Source organism: Ptiloglossa arizonensis, chromosome 8 (genome assembly GCF_051014685.1).
Source record: "Ptiloglossa arizonensis isolate GNS036 chromosome 8, iyPtiAriz1_principal, whole genome shotgun sequence".
In the NCBI taxonomy this organism is placed as follows: domain Eukaryota; kingdom Metazoa; phylum Arthropoda; class Insecta; order Hymenoptera; family Colletidae; genus Ptiloglossa; species Ptiloglossa arizonensis.
Genome location: NC_135055.1, coordinates 9,547,958 through 9,570,226, shown reverse-complemented (window position 1 = coordinate 9,570,226; position 22,269 = coordinate 9,547,958). Strand labels below are relative to the sequence as shown.

The following is a 22,269-nucleotide window of genomic DNA, read 5'->3' as shown; positions in this document are numbered from 1 at the left end:
CTACGTTCTACGAGAAGCAAAGCAACGAGGTTCTATTTACGAGAAAAGGAAGCCGAAGACAAGGATTCTCTCGTTGAACAAGAGTGCGGTAAAATAAAGGAAAAACGAGTAATTGGGAGAAATACAGTGTTTGGAAATAAGAGAGAATATCTCTTAGAGAATATAGAAATTTTATATTCTCGTCTGAAGCTCTGGTGTAGATATTGAACAGAATGGATCCATAGATGTGGATCTTCAATTCTTCCGACATAGATTCAATGCACGTGAAATTGTTTAGCAATGTTTAAGGGGAAGTAAATTGTAGATAAAAATGTTAAACACACTTGTAACATATATATTTCTTTTCACCGGAAAGTATTACAGTTCGTTCCGTTTCTCTTAATTTTGTATGTATATATATCTAGGTATAATTTATTACGACGATATCGAATTATCGATGTTACGAAAATTTAGCAATAAATGATATTGTACATAGTTTTATTTGAAATTGGTGCCTCGTACGAATATTTTTTACCAGGAAGAAAATTACAACTCGGCCTGTTTCGCCCACTACTCGGTACGTGTCAAAGAATCGGGAAATACGATTAAACGGCACTTGCTACGCGAGACTCTGTTACAAATCACGTCACGTTGATATTTTCTTTTAAATTGGTGCTTATGCGATCGATTGCCCGACGAATTCACCCGTGGTCGCATTTTGCGCTAAATAATTTTCAGATCGTGCACGAACGGCAGAAGTGGAACAGGGATGGAATAAGGAGAATAAATTCGTGGAGACGGTTGCGGCCTTACGGGTCACACGTTCACAGCCTTCGGATGTAGGATAAGTTACAGGCGCAGTGGAAAAGTCGGGTTATACAGATCACGTACGGCCCGGAATGGACGAGTAAAGTTTCAGGATTCACTTTCCATCCTGGATAGTAAGCCAATTTCGGCTATAACAAATACTGTAAGTTAGTTACAGTCGGTAAGTTTACCGTGCGGAAAACAAAGAGCAGTTAACACCGACAGAATTTCCAACAGATGTGTAAAGTACGTTATATTGTCTTGGCACCTTGCGTTTCTCTGCTGGTACGGGACGTGCAACCGAATTTTAGAACATTCCGGAGAGAACGACCGAATCTTCAAAGTTATATCTATACACGAGAAACAATCGATCTTCATAGAAAAGTTATCAAGATACGGTAAGCAACTTTGCAAGGGTACGCGTATTAAAAGTTGCCAATTGGCGTATTTTTCTGAACATTTTCCGAACCGTTTAAATTAATTTCAAATTATTTGGACAGTATACCTACAAACGGAAAAAATTCTCTTCTGGAGAGAAGTGATAGATTTAAAACGATACGAGAAGAATATACTTCCACGATCCATAAAGTCCCATGATCAATCTGATCAGCTGATTTAAATATTGCTTCCAATGTTTCGCATTCCCCTGAACATTACGAGCTTAACAATTATTTTAATTCGTGTCGATATTAAACGAACATTTCAAATTGCATTGTATAACATTCTATTTTGGTCTTTAAATTAAATTTTTCTTGTGGAATAAATCAAACTGGCATTGGTTTTGTTCAATTCAAGTGAATTCTTGCTTCCTTAAATATTTATTTATCCCAAGACTTTCGATCGCAAGTTTAACCATTTTCGATGGTAACAAAAATGTGCAAGGATTATAAAAAAAAGAATCAATTTCACGAATCAAATTTACGATAATTCAGGAAAAAATACAATTTTTCTTCTATGCTTCTGAATAGTGATTAAATTAAACAATCGAGAAATAAGAACTCTTGGAGGCCTCCTTTTGGAAGATCCAAAGCTGCGTCAGTTTCGGGTTAGATATGACCCAGATTGATAAGATTCTGTTGGCCGTGTGTTTCGTACATTTTATTCGTGCACAATTAAAAACATAGAAACGCGTGGAAGAAATTTTGTTATTTAAACAAAATTACTACGAGCGCAGCGTAGCCCGTAGCGGTCGATTTACCAACCGAACGACGCCAGTGAACGTGTTAAACGGCCGTGCATCGTTTCGGAGCACTTCCATTCGTCGAGTCGCTGCAAAATGGTAGCCAAAAATGCCTCAAGCATACGGAAAATTAGATATCACTCAGCACAGACAGTTAATTCGACGTATGCCATGGCCCGAAACTTTTTGCGGTACGTGACGAGGCATAGCAAGCAGAGCTACGACTGCAGTTCACCGCCGGTACTGCTGCTGTTGCCTGATACACGTTGCGCATTTCCTACTCGAACAAATCCACTTTGCAGCCTCCTTTCTGTACTGGCGCATCCTTGACGCTATGCGTCATCCGTACGTATCCGCCATGGAAATGAGAAACCGATACCGAGAGGAATCTTTTCGACTTTCCTACTTCGTCCGCTACCATTAACTGACTCCCTTTCATGCGAAATTGGATTTTATCCCGGGTTACTCGTGTTTCTTTCGTACTGTCCCCCCTCCCCCCTCAACCCGTCGAAGATGTACCATTTCTTTGATACGACGACACATTTGTCGAGTTGACACTCTTTACAAACTAACGAACAGAGTCGATGTTCCTGGTCTTTCATTTTTCGACTTACCTGAATTAACGTTTCCCTTTTTAAACGTTTCGAACGACCGAAGTTCTCGTGCAGCTACTCAAAGGCCTTCTTTAAACGAAACTAACATCATTAGTCATCCAGATTGCACGTGTAATTCTGCTTTTTGTGTTTAAGGAATCCTCTATTCGGCTGTTCGAACGAATGAATTTTCTTCCCTTCGCGTTTGCTGTCAAGTATTAGGTATGGAAAAGACGATTCTAAATTATTCGATCAAAATTCGAAGAACTGACAAAGTCGGAGTCCTTATTTGTACTGTTAAACACAATGGTTACTAGAACTTTGGCCCTTTAGAAATTCCTATTTTTTTAAATCAATGAACCCTGAAACCTAGATATAGAAGATATAGAAAAACTATCGCAGTAAACATATAATATTTTTTTACGCCGCAGGTAAAATTATGCAATTAAATTTCTAAGTTTTCGTTGATTATAAATTCTTTTTATTCAAAGAAGAAATTTTTAATCGTTTCACTGTGGAGTTATATAGAGCATTGTATAGTATATAGGGTAAAAATCGTTACATTTTTCCTGTAAAAATATTTTTATATCTGCTACAAGCACCAAAATTTGTTTAGAATAATAAGAAATCACATATTAACCTTTAAAAGATGCGTTACCTTTGATAACACCAGCTTTTGTTCGTAATTTTTGCACACATTAAATACAAAACACATTATCACACACGATAAAAAAGGGCAGGAAAACAATATATGGTGAAAGAAATAGAATAGAACAAATGATCGATGATGAGACGATCGAAAGTATAACACATGTGCACGGAGAATTTATCGAAGTATCAAAAACAATTTGTTGTCTACCGTGCTTTCGTATTACATAACATATTGACCGTAGTTGAGTTAACCTTTTCGAGTCGAAACTGCAGACTGTGTATTGCGTATCACTAAATGCACGGACCCTGAAAGCTAGAATTTTCATGGAACTGTCGGACATTTTAAAATTTATACTTCGATCTTTGAAACTATTCCTCTTTCAGACTCTACCAATGATGTCCTTTGAAGCCATATTTTTTAAGATCTTCCACAGTTTAAGCAACGGGAAGGTTTCTCCGATGCTTGCAAATTGAATTTCAACGGTAGCTGCGTTCCCTTCTATTTCTATTTCTCCAGACTTCAAAGCCATCGCTCGGAATTCACTCGCGGCCCCGTCGTTACCTTGATTTCGTTTTTTCATGTCAAAAGGATCGCCTCTAGCAGACTCTATCCGTGCGTCAAAGAATTTATCCTTCGGGGCGGCGTTGTAAGAGCTCGTACGCACAATCCGAGAAAAGATTTTGATATATGGACGTGTAGATGAATACTTACGCGCAGAGATAGTAAATTTTTCAAAGCAACGTCACCCACAACGCGTTCAATCGCACTCGAAGCATTCAGTTCGACTTTGTACCCACTGTCGATTTTGTTTTTCTTTATTGTTCTTCTTGAACTCCTACAGAGTCTACTATTTTACGCATAATATTTTTATTCGCAAAACGCGATGACGTTTTTCCAAGTAGTAACAAGATTGTTCTAAAGTGCAATTAAAGAGAGAATAATCATTCCAAGTCCTATATTTAACAATATGTCTAGAGTGCCCCTATAGTTCTGACAGTACAGAATCTGTATAGTTCAAGATTTTACAGTGTAAAATTCCTAGTTCTCTGTTCGTAATTTAAAATTCGTAAATTGTGTATTCGTAATTTTGTGTTCCTGTATTCTCCATTTCGTCCTGGCCCATTCAAAATGATTTTTAAATACAAAAGAGGTGCCATGATTAGACAAATCAAAGGTTCTGTACTTGGCAAGGCCCTATTTTACAAACCTCGAATCGTGCATTTACAATATATCTATTAATCGCTATTCTGGATAAGTTAGCAAGATATGAAAAATATACATGTCTTGACAGAAGAGTAAAAATTTTCTAGCAAAAAAGCAACTTCTTCATTATTTAACCTTTTCTGGAACACAATCATGTACAGTTTCTTTTTGTGGAAAAACTACCATTAATTTCCTATTTCAATAATCATTTTCTGTTACTTGCGAATCAATTTGTATTGTGCTTACATTCGTTGTAAAATAATGGCAATACAGATTATTATTTAATGTCGTGTTTGATACTACTTTGTAACAGGTTGTTCAATAAGTTTCGTCGTTCGACGAAACTTATTGAACAACCTAATATCTATCTGAAGAATTAGTAACAGAAGAAAAGTAACAATACCATCAGGAACAAAAAGATAAGATACTACATTAATTTTCTAATCATTATTTAATACGTAATGAATATCAGGAGGTCATGCTGACGTGCTATAACCGGTGCCCTCCCTAAAAGCCGTAGACCCCGCATCCGGTATTGCAGGAAGCAGGGAAATCCCACACAACCCTCGACCTCGCCCCATGGTGTCGAGGGCATCTTTTAGAAGATTTAACCATGATAAAAATACGTAATAGAAATAAACTTTCTTACACATATGCCTTTTTATACTCTATTTGTGTACAGGTTCCCGTTGATTGAAAGTATGATGTTGGAATCTGACACAAATTTATTTGAAAAAAATATAAATATTACAGAATGCCATTGGGACAAAATGATAGCACACGCGTGTAAAAAATTATAATCTATGACAAAATTTAAGAGCTCTATTTAACATTTAATATTTGACAGAGCCTCCCTTACTTTTTATCACGGAAATCATCTTTTTCGGTAAAAATTTGTATCAATTTTAAAACTTTTTTAAGTAATTCCATTTTTCTTAGACTTTTTATAATTCATTAAATAATTTTAAATATATGCATACATAAGTATCTATATACATATTTCGCAAGTATTTTACTTTTTGCCCTGACTCATTCTACGTCATTAAGTAAAAACTACACGAATGAACTGTTTGTATTAAATAACGCATAATAACTATTTTACAAAATTTCCTTGTAACTTTGCAACTAAAAGCCAGAAATGTCTATCATTTTGTCTGACCTATTGACAATAATGTTTATTTTTTTCTTTAAATTCTTACAAATACTTATTATGCATAATTTTTAACGTGTACGGGTGTATAGAATATATGTAACTGATTCACTAAAATACATATTTGCTTTTGCTATTACATACACACATAAAAATATATAAAACGTGCTATCTTTTTTTTATCTCTGACTGTGTTTCACGAAACGTGTAACTTTTGCAGTGACACAGGCTTGCGAAGGATACAATTGGCTAACGCGATACGTCTCTACGGTTATTTCACAACTCGTTTGTCAGAACGTACTTCAAGATATTCAAATTTCTTTGAGCTTCGCATTAAAATCAAAGCCAAAGTTTGCCAAAACGATGTGCTGGGAGGAATAGTAAGACTCCTGAGTGTGACCCTTTTTCAAAGATACAGATGCATTTTTTAACACAGCCATTGCTTACAAAAGAAACTCAAATCAAGAGTAAGGTTCGCTTCAATGTAAAACTAGAACTCTTTGATTGTCCAGATTTGAATCAATTCCATTAGAAAATCTGGCTAAAGCTAAAGAACACAGCTGCAAGACTTTTTGTATAAATTTGGTTAACCCGAAGAAACACCCTAATTCAAGTAGGTTCTGAAATAGCCTTGGAGACTGTGTGAGCTGGGATAATCGATCAGCCGTGTCATTTGCATAGCTTCTACATTGCAAGTGGTAGACAAATGGTTCGAAGAATATAGTATTTTCCTCTTGTTATTAACTGTGTAAATGGATTTTGATCGGTTGAAAATGGTAATATTTGTTACTTTTTTGCAATAACGCGGTAAAATACACTCGTGTCCCCCTGCATTGTATGCACTTATATTCCCTGTACAATTTAATTTGTGATACAACCGGTAGCAGAGGAAAGTAAAACGCAAAGATTTTTTACGGTTTCAGAGTCCGTCGCAAGGATTGTCCTTAACGTCAAAGTGCAGATTCACAATTGAAATATTACCGTATTTTTTCTTCATCGACACGCTTCTTTTTCAGACGTTTCCCGGAAAACGAGGGAGAAGCCTTGTTCCAGAGGCTGTAAAGAACGTTTTAAACGCGGGATCATTTTTCCGTAGGAACAATCGAGGTTGAATTGCGCGAACGTATTCTGTGACGGTCTTGTCGCTCTAGCTTTTCGAGCTCCTGCTAGAGTTGCGAAAATGCTTCGAAAAAAGCGCGGTGAACTTAAAAGAATTCGTACAGAACGACATTCAAAGGTCTACGAATACCATAATCCTATGAAAATGTTATAGTAACGCGAATCTATAAATTCAAATAATCTTCTACAATATTCTCGTAATAAGTAGATTCGAAAATATTGTTAATTGTGTTTTTTAACCGTGATGTTCATAAGGAACTCAAATATGCATTGGGTAAATTAAAACTATGCATTCGATTCGAAACGTGTCAATTTTTGTCTCAATGGAACTCAGAGTTTCAGGTATTCCAAACATTTCGTCGCACAGTTTGTCACAAGCCATTCAGTTTCAACAATATTAAATAATCGACGTAGTAAGCTACGTGTTAAATTATTGAATCCAAATAATTTGTAGAAATGCTTTCTACGTGTATTGAATAAAAGAAACAAGATAAGTGCATTCTTAAACATGCATATATTATATTTTAAATCACGTTTTGTTTTTCAGCTCTAAGATCATCTTACTGTACAATTTAATTTGTTCGACTTATTCTTTCACTTTCGTTTCTCCGTTTATTGTTTATGAAAATATGGAAACGATACCAAAGCAGAGGATCGAACCTGCGTTTGTTTTCTTTATTTTATTGAATTCATTTTCTATAACATTCCTTTAAATTCAAACGTCAATGTACCGCTTTTGTTCATAAGTTTCAATCCCTTCTCTCAAGAAATTCTTTACAACATCCTGTGATCTTTTCAAGAGACTCATGTTTTATTTCTCTCTGCGTAAGTTTACCACCTAACCTAACCTAACCCAGATGTGCTATTCTTCCACTGGAGCGAGCTCTTAACTCGAGGCATTGTTAACTATGCAATTAAAACGTATACAATCAAAACAGCGAGTAAATATTAAATTGAGGAAATAGCACAAGCATCATAACACACACCGCTAATATCCGTCTAGACTTCAAATATGATAACCACATGTCTTGAACCTATATATATTCTCAACCACCAGGGAGCATTTTATGGTGAGTCTGAATTTTTCGAACAGATGTGTAAAATTTTTGATAATGACTTGTGTATTGTTCATAGCTTATTTCATCGGTTAGGAAACATAATTACTATATACAATCACTAGATCCGATAATTATTTATACCATTGTAGGGTATAAATAACATCCAAAGATGTTTGACGAATCTACAGAAATTAAATAATTGCACGATTTCATCGAACATTATAACAATAATAACAATTAGTTATTATTTTCTTCTAACGTAGATTAAACTTATACGAAACAAATAATTCCAATTAATTTAATTGAACATCATAATAATTCTTGTTTTGTGTGCATATATTTTACCAATTTCCTTATAATTGTTAGTTTCATTATTTTTAATTACTGCAAAAGTATTCGACACAATTTCCAGTTGAATTTCTAAATGCATTTTAATTTTCTTTGAAACTATATTTTTCTCTTGTAATAAAAGTGCAAACTAAATTGCCCTGCGCACATTTTCTTCAATAGTAACGTTTTAATAAAAGTGAAAGTCACACATTGATCGCTACCTACGTTGAGGATTAGGCACAAAGAGATTTATCTCGTAAATTCTTCGAAAATATCATACATCCAAAAATTGGATAATTGTAGTCAAATTTGTAACATTGCGTATAAAATGTGGACTATCATCGCGTTGTTGAAAATTCTTCCGGACCATCTACCCAATGACGTAATATTTTTCAAAAGCTTCCGAGCGGTAAAGATATTACCATTATGAACGTCTTGAAAGTAACTGGGACTGAATACTAGTATGAAATATTCTTATTATTCGAATAATTGAATGCACACGTAGAAAGACACGATTCTTAAATTTTGATTAATTTCTATGAAATCTTTCCTGGGACAATCATCGTCGATCATTTTTCGTTTTGAAATGAACCCAAAAAGAATTTTATCGAGAAGACTTATGCTCAGATATGTTTTCAAACATTTAGATTCTTTAAGGTAATTCTTTCAAATTTCGAAATCAAAATTCTGTTCACATTGTAATCTACTCACAAATTTATTACATATATAATTGAACAAATATTTCGTTTATGAAAATAAAATTAATGGTCCAAGGAAACCTTTTGCAATTTAAAATGTTTAATATCTTGTAATCTAATGACACGTATACACGTTTCCTTCTCATTTGTTTTTTCCTTACATTTCACACTTTTCGTATGAATTTTTTTATAACTCTTTTTTCTTTTCCTTTTTATTTCATAATGGAAAATCATTTAACGTTAATATTTTTGACGATTTGTGATCAATTCTGTATATAAAGGGTTAAACAGAGTAAACGACAACTCGTAGACTCGAATAAAGTTAAAAAAACAATCGATACTGTATTACCACTTATCACAAGCCGCAGCGTACGCAAGTCTAATTCTATTAACGAGCTTGAAGCGTAATTATCTCGTGCTCATTCCCCTAAAAATGTGGGGCAAACTCGTTATTAGATAAGGGAATCAGCCCTGAGGGAATTGAAAGCATTGACGATAACGATATTAGTTTCTTTCGTTCGAAGTAAACTATTCGTGTATCGGCGAGCACATACACATAGAGAACAATGGTGTATTTCTAAGATAAAATTCCGCACGATAGAATTTCAAAAAATTTGAGTTTACGCATTAATTGAGCTGTAGAAAAATAGAATTTATATATTTATCATAAAGAAAATGAATGAAAAGAAATTATTCAAAAAAATAATAAATACTTCTAATGATGTTGAATGTTTTTTTATACAGGGAAGAATTTCTTCGGAAATTTCATTTTCAATTGAATGAAACGTATCTCACTGTGTCACTAAAGTGATCCATAGATAAGTTGTCACAACTTTCTATCACTTCTAATTATAAATTTTATAACCACCTCGCAATAAGAAAAATAAATTGCAAATGATTTACATTTGAAAAACAATAAACCGTATATGTAGTTCCATTGGTAAAAGGTAAAGTTTTCGATGAATGACTTTTCCCTCCAAAATATAACCAGTCATTAAATTTACTTATTGCAATTATATCTCTATTTGTATTATTATTAATTAATTGTTAATTTTTAGATTGTAAAGATCAGCTTTGTAGATTAACAAAAAAAAAAAACAAAATGAAGCATGTTCACTGACATTAAATATGTTTGAACTCGTCTGGTCTTATAAACTAATATTAGAAGTTATCTATTTCGGTATGCGTGGGTTTATCGTGCACTCTTGATACTTTGTCGCTCTATTTTCAGAAAATAAACAGAATCGTAATTCTGATACCTCTGTATGCTTGGACAGATTTTATTATTTCTAGTCGTAGTAAACGAGAAACCTGTCTACTTAACAGCGTCGAATAAAATGTTACGTTTGAAGTTAAATCATAAACATTTATTTCTCTATGATATTGTGCCATGTTAATGAGACTTTGTATAGAATATATAGAATACACCGAATACACAGAATACACAGAATACATAGAATATATAACGATAATAATGATAATAATAACGAATACACGGTGTTGATGAATCAATCTTCCCTGAAATTGTTAGAAACTTATCCGTCATCTGATGCTTCATCCATGGTGCGGTGTACATCATTCTTTATGGGCATTCGAACATAAAAAATCGGAGTTCGAATCCTGGTTGGAATTATAATAGCCCTATAGAAAAAGGTCATGAGGTAGAAGGAAAAACAAAGGAATGCTGGAAAAACGGGAGTCACTGTTGGACACGGGAAACGATAAACGGTGAAACAGGCGCGGCGAAACAATGTGTAGGGTATATTTGCCTGTGCTCGTTCCACGTTATTTAGGAGTAGTATGCGTTATTTTATAGCGTGTTTCCCGTGCACGCGTATGCTACAGAAATTCACGATATTGCCTCTCCGACGTAGGAACCGATGCTCGTTCATGCTGCTACGATCGCAGCCACCTTTTCGAAAATTAAAAGTTCTCCAATTGACTTGGACACTCTTTTCAAGAGCAGTCATCCCTTCGATTAGCTATTTTACCTTGGCTCCTCCAACGAAACGAGTGAAACGTTGGAGGATTACGTTGCTGGAAACAATTTGGAGATCACGTTCCCAGGCAATTGAGGAGCGAGCCAAATAAAAATAAAAAACCCTTTCTACTACTACTACTGAAACAAGTAGAGCGAAATAGCTAATTTCGTTGAAACAAAATATTAAGGCTGTCATGAATAGTTTATTCACAAAATACAAGTCGAAGAAGTAAAAGTATGACCTTATTACAGTTGTAAAAATGTTTTGAAATTTTGCAATTTATTTCACGCAAAAGTATCATTACATTGTTAATGCATTTTTATTATTTTCTGGTGCGGTTAATATTCCTTTTGTGAGTTTCGTACGAAAATTGTCATCTGTTTTTCGTACTTTTGACATTCAATTTAAATACGGTAAGTACGTTCTGTCAATATGTTAGTGTAATAGAAATATATGGTTCTATCCGAATGAAGGTAATCTTTGAAAGTAATAGTCTTAAAGATGAATTCAAGTTCAATAGTACACATACTTTCCGTTTCGAAATAAACTTTCTTTTAATTAGCTTCGCAAATATAGTTACAAGTGTATCCACGAGAAAAATCAATGTTACCATCTCAAACTCAAAGTATTACATGATAAAAAAACTTTACGCCTGATATTCAGTTTTGAAAGTCTCGACAATGTTTCATAAAACTCATAATATAAATACCAGATGAAAGCTATCATTCGTGACATAAATTTGGATAATTTTGGAAACCGGACCTTATGTGTCAAATTTCAACTTCATATTAATAAAAAGAATATTGATAAGAAAATACTTTTATATTCTCGATAACCTTCAAATATCTTGTCAAGATCCTACAAAAATATAATCTATCGTCAAATACGTTATTTCATGTAGTTTTCTTTTAAATTATAAACATAATTAACAAAAAACTGTTTCTCAATGACACGACACGAAAGCATCGAGACACCGAAAAACAAGGTTAGATTTTTCCAAATTTCTACCATCGTGTAAAATGTGTAAGACAAAAATCTTATCTCTAACTATAACTCGCAATATGAATTACGAGGTGTGTGTAGAATTCTTAAAAAGCCAAAGAGACGAGAGTCTCGACCATTGTTTCGAAGAATTACAAAGTAAGTTGGGGAAATGGAAGGAAAGATATGTTTACTAAATTAGCAAAGGCTTCGTTCCGTAATTTACAAGGGTTAACCGTGAAACTGACGACGGGTGTAAATTATGATTGATGTGACCGCAAGTGCACCACGTGTGCATCAGTTCTGGGTGCACCGATGAGCATTTGCGTTCATCGTTGTACACTGCATGTCAACGTGGCGCAAATGATGAATCGTAATACCTGTGGTTAGTCTTTATATGTTTTAACATCGTTTTTCCTGCGAGGATTCACAACGAGGTGGATCGATCGTGCGTGGGAAATGTGTGTATTTACGACGATGAAAAGCATATACGTTTCAAGTAATGATGACGTTTTCCCTGTTAACTTGGTGCTCAGTTAGGTATAGTTGGCGAAACAAATACAGCAATTTACTTAAGTCAGTTTCGAACAGTCTGTTAATTCCTCATTGTGGGAAACTGAACCGCTTAAAGAGTTTTCTCTTGCGTGTTAGCGGTTTGCTAGTTACAGAGTCTTCGTGTATTGTTTGCTGTTTATAACTATTCACCTTGGAACGCTTAGTATCTTAAGTCAAAGCGTACAAAAAAAAATCCACCCAGACTGGTATTGATTGTTACATTTCCAGTTCTACCAAGTGTACAATAATAAGCACTGGGTGGAATGGAAAAAAGTAAACTTCATCTTTTTTCTACTAATTTCGACAAAACTGTTTATACTTGTTTATAATACGTTGTTTATAATACTTTGTTTCATAGATTTTTGATTAACTGGTACAATTATTAGATTTTAATATTGGAGAATGTTTAGATACTGTTGATACTTAATTTCTGGATCTAACATTCAGAATGTTTCTTTAGGTTGTGGTTCTTTTTTTAATTTTCCTTCTTCATCTTTGGAACATTTATACATATGTACATACTATGTACCTTCTTTGGGTCTATGAGAAGATGGCTAACAGGACGGTATAGAAGTAACGGGAGATCACTTTCATGCTTATTTGATGGTTCTTGATGGCACGTATAGTCATAGTAGTAGAAAAAGTTAGTTTCCCTACTGTTTTGTAAAATTTTATTTTTGTCAAATATATTATATTACAAAGAAGGTATCAATCTGTATCATTGATCAAATTGAACATGTTCATAATATTTATACGTATACCTTGTTTTTACATAAAGAGAATATTTTTTATTTTATGTTTTATAATTATTTTTCAAAAGCTAATTTTAAAAAGAAGTACTTATAAATTATCGTAACTAAAATCTTAAAAAAGTTGGGTTCTATTATTACGATATGTTTTCAATATACTTATTACATATTCCATATATTTTTTACGTATATTAGTATTTTTGTGAATTTACAAATAATATTGTACGTTTAGTAAATTCAGAAACTGTATTTCAAAATTTTATTTTTGTCGTAGTGTATTGAAAGAATTTAAAACTATAAATGAATGAAAGTTCTAACATCTATGTGGAAAATTTTAAGTTCAAGGTAAAAACACCATAAGATGGTTACTTGTGTTCTCATTGAAAGTCCCTCGACCGTGAATCGAATGCAGCCTAAGTCGTAAGGATCTCTAACAACCCATATAGCGATGCCCTGACCGCGTTTCATAGATACCTGCGATAATTCCAGTTATCGGAGGGATAACGGACGATTTTGTAATATTTGTAATATTGTCAAAGTATCCAATAGCTTTTGCAATGCACATTTGAATATTCTCTTCCACACGGATCGGGACAAAATTTCCGTTTCAAAATTTATATTATATGGCAAGAAAGAAAAAATTCCAAATACACTTACCATCTATTTTCATTCATACTTCATGCATATAAAATTACGAAAATTTTATTAAATTTTAACAAAATGGTAAAAATAGCAATTTTTGAAATATTTAAACAAATTATTTTTTTAGAAATTTATTTATTGATCAGCTCTTGCATTTGAAAGCACAAAATTTGACAAAAAAATGTTCTAAATCTAATGGATCCCGAAATATTACCAAAAATATGTTTTTGAGTCTAAATTTTGAAGGGTAATTTTACGTCCTTACCATGAATGATAACCGTTAAAAAAAAGTAAGTGTTAAATATTTTTTTGAGTCACTTGGATATGTTCCTTTGTGAAGAGAACACAGACCGCACAAAACACTTTATGTTCCGCCATCGGAACATAAGATTTTGTCCATAATCGCTCAGTTACTAATTCTTGTTGTTAGTAGATAGTATCACTATTATCGTGACGGTGACACTTTTTATGCAATCATTGTGGTTGCTAAAGATATCCTGGGTGGCTTCACTTCTATTTGTTCGATGCAATATCTAACTTAAGGTATACGATGGCATGATCGATCTAAGACCGACACACATTCTAAAACGACTTTAAGAGACTCTGACGGTAACGATAAACAGAATTCGTAAATTTTCTAACATTTTAGAGAGAGCTTTCGAACGGTGATCTTGACTGATTTCATGGATATTCAAAGAATACTTCCATTGAAGATTCGGCATCGTATGATATCACAGGTTAACCCGACGAACTCTGCATCTCGGTGTATTACAGCAATCAATTTGCTGCAACATCCTCTGTTCAAGACAGAGACTGTGTTTCTTATGTAAGTCAGCTAGACCATGGAGGGATTCAAATTCTGCACACTACACAGTAATGGAGCTAGAAATAGACCACGCGTGCTACATACATTTCTGCTCATGTTTTTTTGCTTCCACCTACTTCTGAGGCTCGTTACTTGGTGTTGATGGTCTCTGAGAATATTATTAAACCACACAAGTGCCATGGAGGCGACCACATATTATGGAACACACCATCCATATAAAATCATTGCTGTAAGAAGCTTATGGATGAACTATGAATTGGTACAAATGGTGACCGATATGGAAGCTGTAAAGTCTTTAATCATTGTGGATATATGTTTGCTTTGTTGCTGTCTTTAACCTTACCTTGGTAACCAATACTTGAAAGTATGGTTACCTTGCTTCTATAGTCGTTGTTCCTTATTAATTGTCGGCAATTGGGTCTTGTATTGTTGTTATCCTTCTTATAGACGCATTTTTCTATTTTCATCTTCATATTCTTTTTATCTTACATGTAAATCTTGCTTTTTCATGCTTACTCACGCCATTGTCCAAGTATATACCACTCTGACATTGTCCTTTGTTTTAACACACTTGCTGGAGCAAATAGTCAATCTGCTTGACGACAAGCTAGTAAGTTTATCGGGTCCCCTCCATCACATGTATGTTGCAAGCAGTTTTTATTTTGTGTTCATTTCAAACCCTCCTTGCTATGATTTATTCTTCAACAATATAGAATATATTTCTTGCGTGAATATACTTCTGATAAGTTACATTCAATTGTGCCTAGATACACAAGTTTACACATTCTCTTTTATGCTCACTCTACAGATTTTCAAGATTGTTCTTTTTTCAATATCGGAAGGTCAAAATTATATTGTATATTTTCAATTTATTCGTGGGCAACGAATCGCCTCTTTCTAGAGCTGCACTACGATTTTTGGGACGTTCTCTGTATCAATGATATTCGAATTATTCGATAGAAAAGTATTTAATGAGAAGGCGTGCAAATGAATAAGAATCTCGGGTATTTGGTAATTAATTTTTGGTGCCGATAATTTTATAAAACTATTAATAGACACGAAGGCGAATAAATATCGATACATTACAAATATATTGTAGCAACAGATCTAGTCTAACTGATATTAGGTCAAAGATAAATAATTCAAGAATACTTCTAATACGTGCAATTCTGTAATTTTCTAAATATATATAAATATAAAAATAGTAGTGCAAGTAACCAGTAAGTAATCTTCCAGTGGTACTAGACTACTAGACAATTTTGTTTATTATGGGTAAATATTGATACCTTCCTGATTAATGATAATTTCATTTTTTAAAGTGATAGTTTATTCTTTTCTGTTGCTATTATTGATTAGGTATTATTCTGATTTTTAGTATACCTGTAGAAAAATGTAAACTATTCTTTTGAAGATGTAATTTCTTCAAAAAGAAATAAGAAGGTAAAAGTTAGTCCTTCGTTCAATTTCAATTGTTTCTCGCCAAAAATTGGGAAAAATATTTAACGGACTTTTTATTGGCATGCGTACATGCCACGAACAATGTGTTTCAATTATTTTACCAATTTTAAAAATTAGACATAAACGAAACTAAATTTACAAGAATTAATTACACGGATTATGTGTCATAAATTGTTTACTGGAGATACTTGGAATTGAATTATCACACGATTTATTCTGTTACATAAGAAATTGGTTACATAAGTGGTTCAACTATTGCCACATTAACATCTACGTCGAAATGAGAGTTAGAAAAAAATTCATTTCTCAAAAATTGCACGATTTGTAATGTTGGTTCAATAATAATGTACATACCTTTTAAAATGCAATATATCCTTTTTTTTATTATAAAATGTAAACTTTTGAGACGAATGCAATTACCTACATATGTAAATTTTTCCATAATGTAGAAGAATTTTCATTATATTACACTTATTTGTAAATATTGTAAGTAAGAAAATATTCGGACACTTCATTATGAAAACGATTACTTTTTAGGCAGAAGTGTTGATTTTTGCAGATTTTTCTTTTTACTAAAACGTAATATTTTAATGTTCACTTGTGTAAATTTTAATTTTGGTACAACATCACTAAAATTCACAAATGCATGCTAAAGTAATTTACTCGAGGAATTGAGAATCAAAAGTTTTAACTACTGTGAAAAATAATGATTTGAGTTCTCGGATAAATACAATGTGTCATGCTTTTTTTATTTTAAAAGACGTTGTGCAATAAGTTCTTATACTCGCCTTAAAAACATCCTTCACCGTAGAGAGTAGACAAATTTAACGGTTTAAAGAAAAAACAAAATTGACATTCGAATCTCACCGGTCGAAAAATAATCTATTTCAAAATATATTTCTCCCTGAGTGTGAATACGTTTATTAATACTTTAAAGCTCGGTCTAGAATTTATAGGGCGCAAGTTGTATGTTTTAACGACGTAATTAACATCGCGTTGATTATTCGAGCAACGATAGATAAGAAAAATAGCAAATTTATACCAACAAAGTTAAACACACGGAAAAACATGAAACTACAACTGCTGGAAACTTATACATTATCTTTAGACATAACACAGAAACGAAACAATACGTATTTATTCTACTTGAAAAAATTGAAGACAACCTTCGTATCTCAAAGATAAATCTACAACAGGATCCATTACAGCCATGGAATTTTTCCTATCGGAACATGCAATATTAGTTAAAAATCTTTTTTTCTAACTCTAGTAATTTCGCAGAAAATTATGTGACAATAGCGTTGAACCAATTGGTACAAACATTAATTTCTTCGAAATTAGAAAATACAGTGACTCGTAGATTTTATTATAAATTAGGATTACTGCTTTACCTTCATGTACCTCCAGTTTGAAGAGTAAAAAGTTATTCTATCGCGTTGTTCGGTACAATACATTAAACGTACTTTGAAACTGATTAATTGTAGTAGAATATGATTGTCCGCATCGATCAATTAAAGTTATATTAAAGATAATAATAGACAATTGTCGATCTAGTATCATGTTAAAGAAAGAACATTTTAGGTAGAATTTTAACTACTTAACGTTGCAATAATCATGAAATTTATATTGCATAAAACGTTTCTGAAATTGATTCAAAAGCCACGTATGTGTGTTAGACAGAAGATATCTACTATTGTAAATGTTCTAAACAATTATGAGTTTAAATATAAATATATTTTAAATATTTATTTTAATCGAAATATTTTAAAAGAATAGAAAATAAATTCTGTAAATGTCACGATGGAAGGAAAACATTAAATTGTAGAATTTTGCATTTTTCTTGCGTACATATTTTCACATCTCTTTCCTTCTTCCTCTTCTTTTAAAGCGAAATTTTCCTCTTTAATAGATTTTACCGAAAAAGATCCAAAAAGTACAGAGTCAGAACGTTAAAAACATATTTAAATTTAGTCTCGCGCCTGTTTGGGGCTACTTTATTCTTTCACGAAAATTTAAAAAAATCAAAGTCCTAAATTCAAATTTCATTAATTACTTTAATCATCAGCTCTCTTTAACTGAAGCTCGATAAAATAAGTAAACAACTGGGAGAAATCTACGAGTCACCGTATTTGCAAGGAGGTTGAATAACATTTTCACTAATATACTTAGCCCTAGATAATAGATAATAAAATCGCATGCAAAAATATTAATTACTACTACTCGAAGTAAAATCTGCAGAAAGGACGTTCTGTCTATTGCAACTCACTTAACTCGCACTTTGGATGATGGAGTACACTTGCTTATGTCTCTACTGTAGAGTGTGCGGTGTGCGTGTTACGTAGAGAGAAAGTCTTTTGTGCGTTCTTTACAAGAGATAGAGTGGAAGTTTGTAGTCTGAACTTACAACGTCGATTATTTGCATTAGTGTAAGGCCGAAACTCAACACGAGGGGGTCGGACTCATTGCCCACCGGACGCTCCAGCACGTTGTACGAATTCAGCAGGTCGTGTAGCAGCCGTTTCTCGTGAAAACCGCCATTTACCAGCCCTAACCAATTATCATTCTTCGGTCATTACTGTGCAACCAATACTTTCCAATCACTTTGAGCCACGGCCAAACGTTACGACGATCTCGTTCCGCGGTCCACGCTTTCGCAATTCTTCCGATGTTTCACGTTTTCACTTTGTCCTGCGTTTGAGGGAGTATTCCAAAACAAAAAGAGACCCCCGGTATAAGTAAATTTGTCCAAAATTGTCCAAATGAAGGAAATATTTGTGAAAAATATCACGTCGATTAAGTAAATCTGAAATCACGATATCTCCACCGTGGTGTACGCTGATCGACGACGAAACTTGTTCTTTTGGTAGTATTGTATTGTTTTATCCGGAATAAGTGTGCGAATCGGACATATGCAGATCGCGTACGTGGAACACGGATGTGTTGGCGTGGTTCAAAGTGTGCATGTTCGGGTCTGCGATGCTCTCCTTGAACAAGAATGTAGCATATGGTAAATTATAATTATCGAGACGAAAATTTCGTTGTTACTATAGAAGCTTCCTCACGAAGTAACGAAACATTAAGAAAAATCGAAGATCGACTTAATATTTACGAACGTGAACGATCTTCTTTCTCGATCTGCGAATATTCGTTACAGCGATACCGAGAACGTTCGCGACGACTGTTTCTTTTTTTTTTTTTTTTTTTTTTTTTTTTTTTCGATTATTCGTACCAGATAACTGCAATCTTGCCGAGGAGGGCGAAAGCAATGATCTTCGATATCGGTGAGTAGAAAGAGACAATTGATTCCATTTGGTTATTTCGATTGGTAGGGGCCACGAATATTCGAACATCTGGGAACGAGAAAAATGGCGCTAATTTCACCTCGTTTCAGAGAAATTAGAGCTCGACGCGTGTAATATTCAACGCAAGCGACGGAAGTAACAAAGGGAACTCGGATTTTTAACTCTTTTCGTCGCGTACACTGCGCGCGAAAATGTACATTAATGCGTAAAAGAGTACAGAGTAATTTTGAAAAAGAGTGTTTCGATGATACGTAACAAACATCGACGTGTATCGGACCTTCGCGTATCTCTGTCTCTTTCTGTTTGAAATCAATTGCAATTTACGGGGCACCGCGAGAGTGACACAACTGGATTAAACGATCATCGAAACCAGTGTATTTTTATTACGACGATTGATAAAAACCGCTAACGTCGATACAGAAAGATAGAAATTTGTCGCGCTTGATCTGGAAAATCTGTTCTTTTAGTTGTGTCATGCTCGCCACGAATACCGGATACGAATATTTAAATATCATGCGACGCGTATTCGACCCCAGATCCGACCACGGATATCAAAGAGACCGGAGGATGTTCACAGACCTGTTATCGGTGACTGGCCCTCGTCCTATCGACGTCGCGTCGCTTCGCGTCGACGGAAAGAAACGAAAGGAAAGGAAAATAACGACGATACAAATTTCAGTCGAGTGTCTTCTAGAACGTTTATCTTTCTTCGATTTATCCCCATTCTCTCTCTGTTTGGTATTTTACAGAAGTTGCCCAACGATAAACTTCCATGATACTTCTCGCGAAATATACAACTTCGTAACTCCTCTCGTTCTCCACCGATTCTTCCACTAATTTCATCATCGCATCCCCCCATTCTCCACTCTCCCTCTCTCTCTCTCTTTCTGATCGTATTTGCCAATTTTGTCTATCCACCGTTCTCCTTTCTCTATCTCTCCATTTTCCTGTTGCTCGCAAACGTACCCTTCGTAACGTCTTATTTCGCGAAAAAAGATGCACGAAGGGCTTCGCTGTAACGTTGTTAGTCACGTCCCGAGTTATGAAGTTGTAATCCATCATAAGGAAGTACGCAAACCGTGATGAAAACGAGACAAGACATTCGCTAATAATGTTAGGAAAACCGAGCGATCCGCGTTTCCTGAAAATGGAAGTGTATCTCTAGAGACGATGGATTCTCCAAGGGGTCGTACCTTTGAAAAAGCTTGCCGAAAAGAAATTGAAATATCGTATTCTTTACGAAACGATTAAGAATAATGTAAAACAACTCCCGTTGAAAGAAATCGTAATAATGATGAAAGATCGTAGAGAAGATGGTCCGTATGGATGTGTTAATGCACCGAGTCAAACTTTAAACGTGTTATTTTCGACACCGTGTTTTTCGCGCTTGTATTAAAAATAACTCGAATATCGTTGAACCGAATTTGACGAAATGCGACATTAACATTCTTAATCGCATTCTCTGTCATACGACACTTGATCTTTTTTTAAATTAGTTCTCGAAATATAATGAAAACATGTCTGACGTAAGGGCTCCCTTTTCTTTCAAATGTCATTATTTCTAATTCTCTTTCGGTTTGTCAAAATTCCAACAAATTTGGATTCCAACTTTCAGAAGTTGGATCTGGAAATACACACATTGGTAATATGTGTAATGTACGGATAAAAATTTTCATTGCGATTAATCTATTCCATTTTTTATTCGTAATAAAGAAATTAATTTTCATCGAGTGTATAACATTGTTGTAAGAAATTCGTAAAGATACCCTCCGTTTTGTCACTGTCAACGTATAATCCCTTAATGCGAAAATCAGTTTTTGAGTAATACTCGCAGATTCTTTTATTATTTATACGCAGTGGATGCAGTTTTGTAGTTGGGCCTACGTATCAGGAAACTGTTTGTTTTCCTGTTTGTCGAAAACACAGTGAAGTATACGTACAGTTGCTATAAGAAGTATTCGTATAACGACTATCTCAAAAGGTAGTTTGTATAATTGGATTCGCAAATTAATTTTAATGAAATGAACCAGTCGTAGATATTCTTTAGACATTCTTGGAATAGATTTCGTATAAACGAAACAAAGGTACACGTGACATTTACGAAAATATTAACGACAAAGTATCGAGTTGAACGAACGAACACCAGAGAATTCTTGCAGTAAATATATATTTCGTAAAGAAAATAAGTTATTTGAACATTTTAATGTAAAGTAAAATAGGAATTATATTTTGATTTTAAAATCGCAAATGTTACGTTAGGTAAGATTTTATTCCATCCTTCCGACAGAGCAATATTTAATCGATTTGTCGAAGATGCATATGAGTTATACAAAATCCATTTCCAGGTATTATAAACAGTATGCATCGAATCATTACTCTGCATCGACATTTAATTGTCATTAATTCCTATTTTACTTGGACTAGAATGGAGGTAATTGATTCGAATCGATCGATATATGCATAAATGCGTGCAACCTATCTCGAACCATACTCGTACACACTCGGACTAATTAACAAAAATAAACTAATTGTAATTTCTTTTTGTTTCTACAAATACTGCCTTGCAAATGATCTTTTGTTCTTACTGTCCATCGTGGATACACAACACTGCGTTTCTCTCAGAGTTTATCTATGCAACTCGGTGATTATTTCTTGACATTTTCGTAACGGTCGTTACGAACTATTTTTGTTTTCTTTATACAAAATACATTCCAAGGATACTTAATTGTTTGCTTTCGGTCAAATTTATTAACAAATTGGAAATACTTGTGATAAAAGTTAATCGTGAAGAGAATCATAAAAATCATCATCCCCGTTCGATCTCTTGTACGCGAATTACATGTTGCACAAGTATTTCATTCCGTCATTCGAGGGTTGAAACGATTCTAACGACGATAATGTACACAAAACACTATTCACCGGGAACGTAAGCGGATACGAAGCTTTCACGTGACTGTTAATTTCGTCGAAACTTATATTCTTATATGTCACGACTTTGTTGTTCG

The 22,269-nt window shown here is 34.0% G+C and overlaps 1 protein-coding gene across 2 annotated transcripts in view; it reads right to left on the bottom strand.

Moving 5' to 3' along the window:
- Nachra7 (nicotinic acetylcholine receptor alpha7 subunit) overlaps positions 1–22,269 on the bottom strand; it is a 306,590-nt gene that overhangs the window by 184,703 nt on the left and 99,618 nt on the right. For both annotated transcript variants that reach the window (XM_076319086.1, XM_076319087.1), the window contains exon 2: positions 18,367–18,509. In XM_076319086.1, coding sequence (XP_076175201.1) covers positions 18,367–18,509 — 143 coding nt within the window. The remainder of the gene's footprint in view (positions 1–18,366; positions 18,510–22,269) is intronic.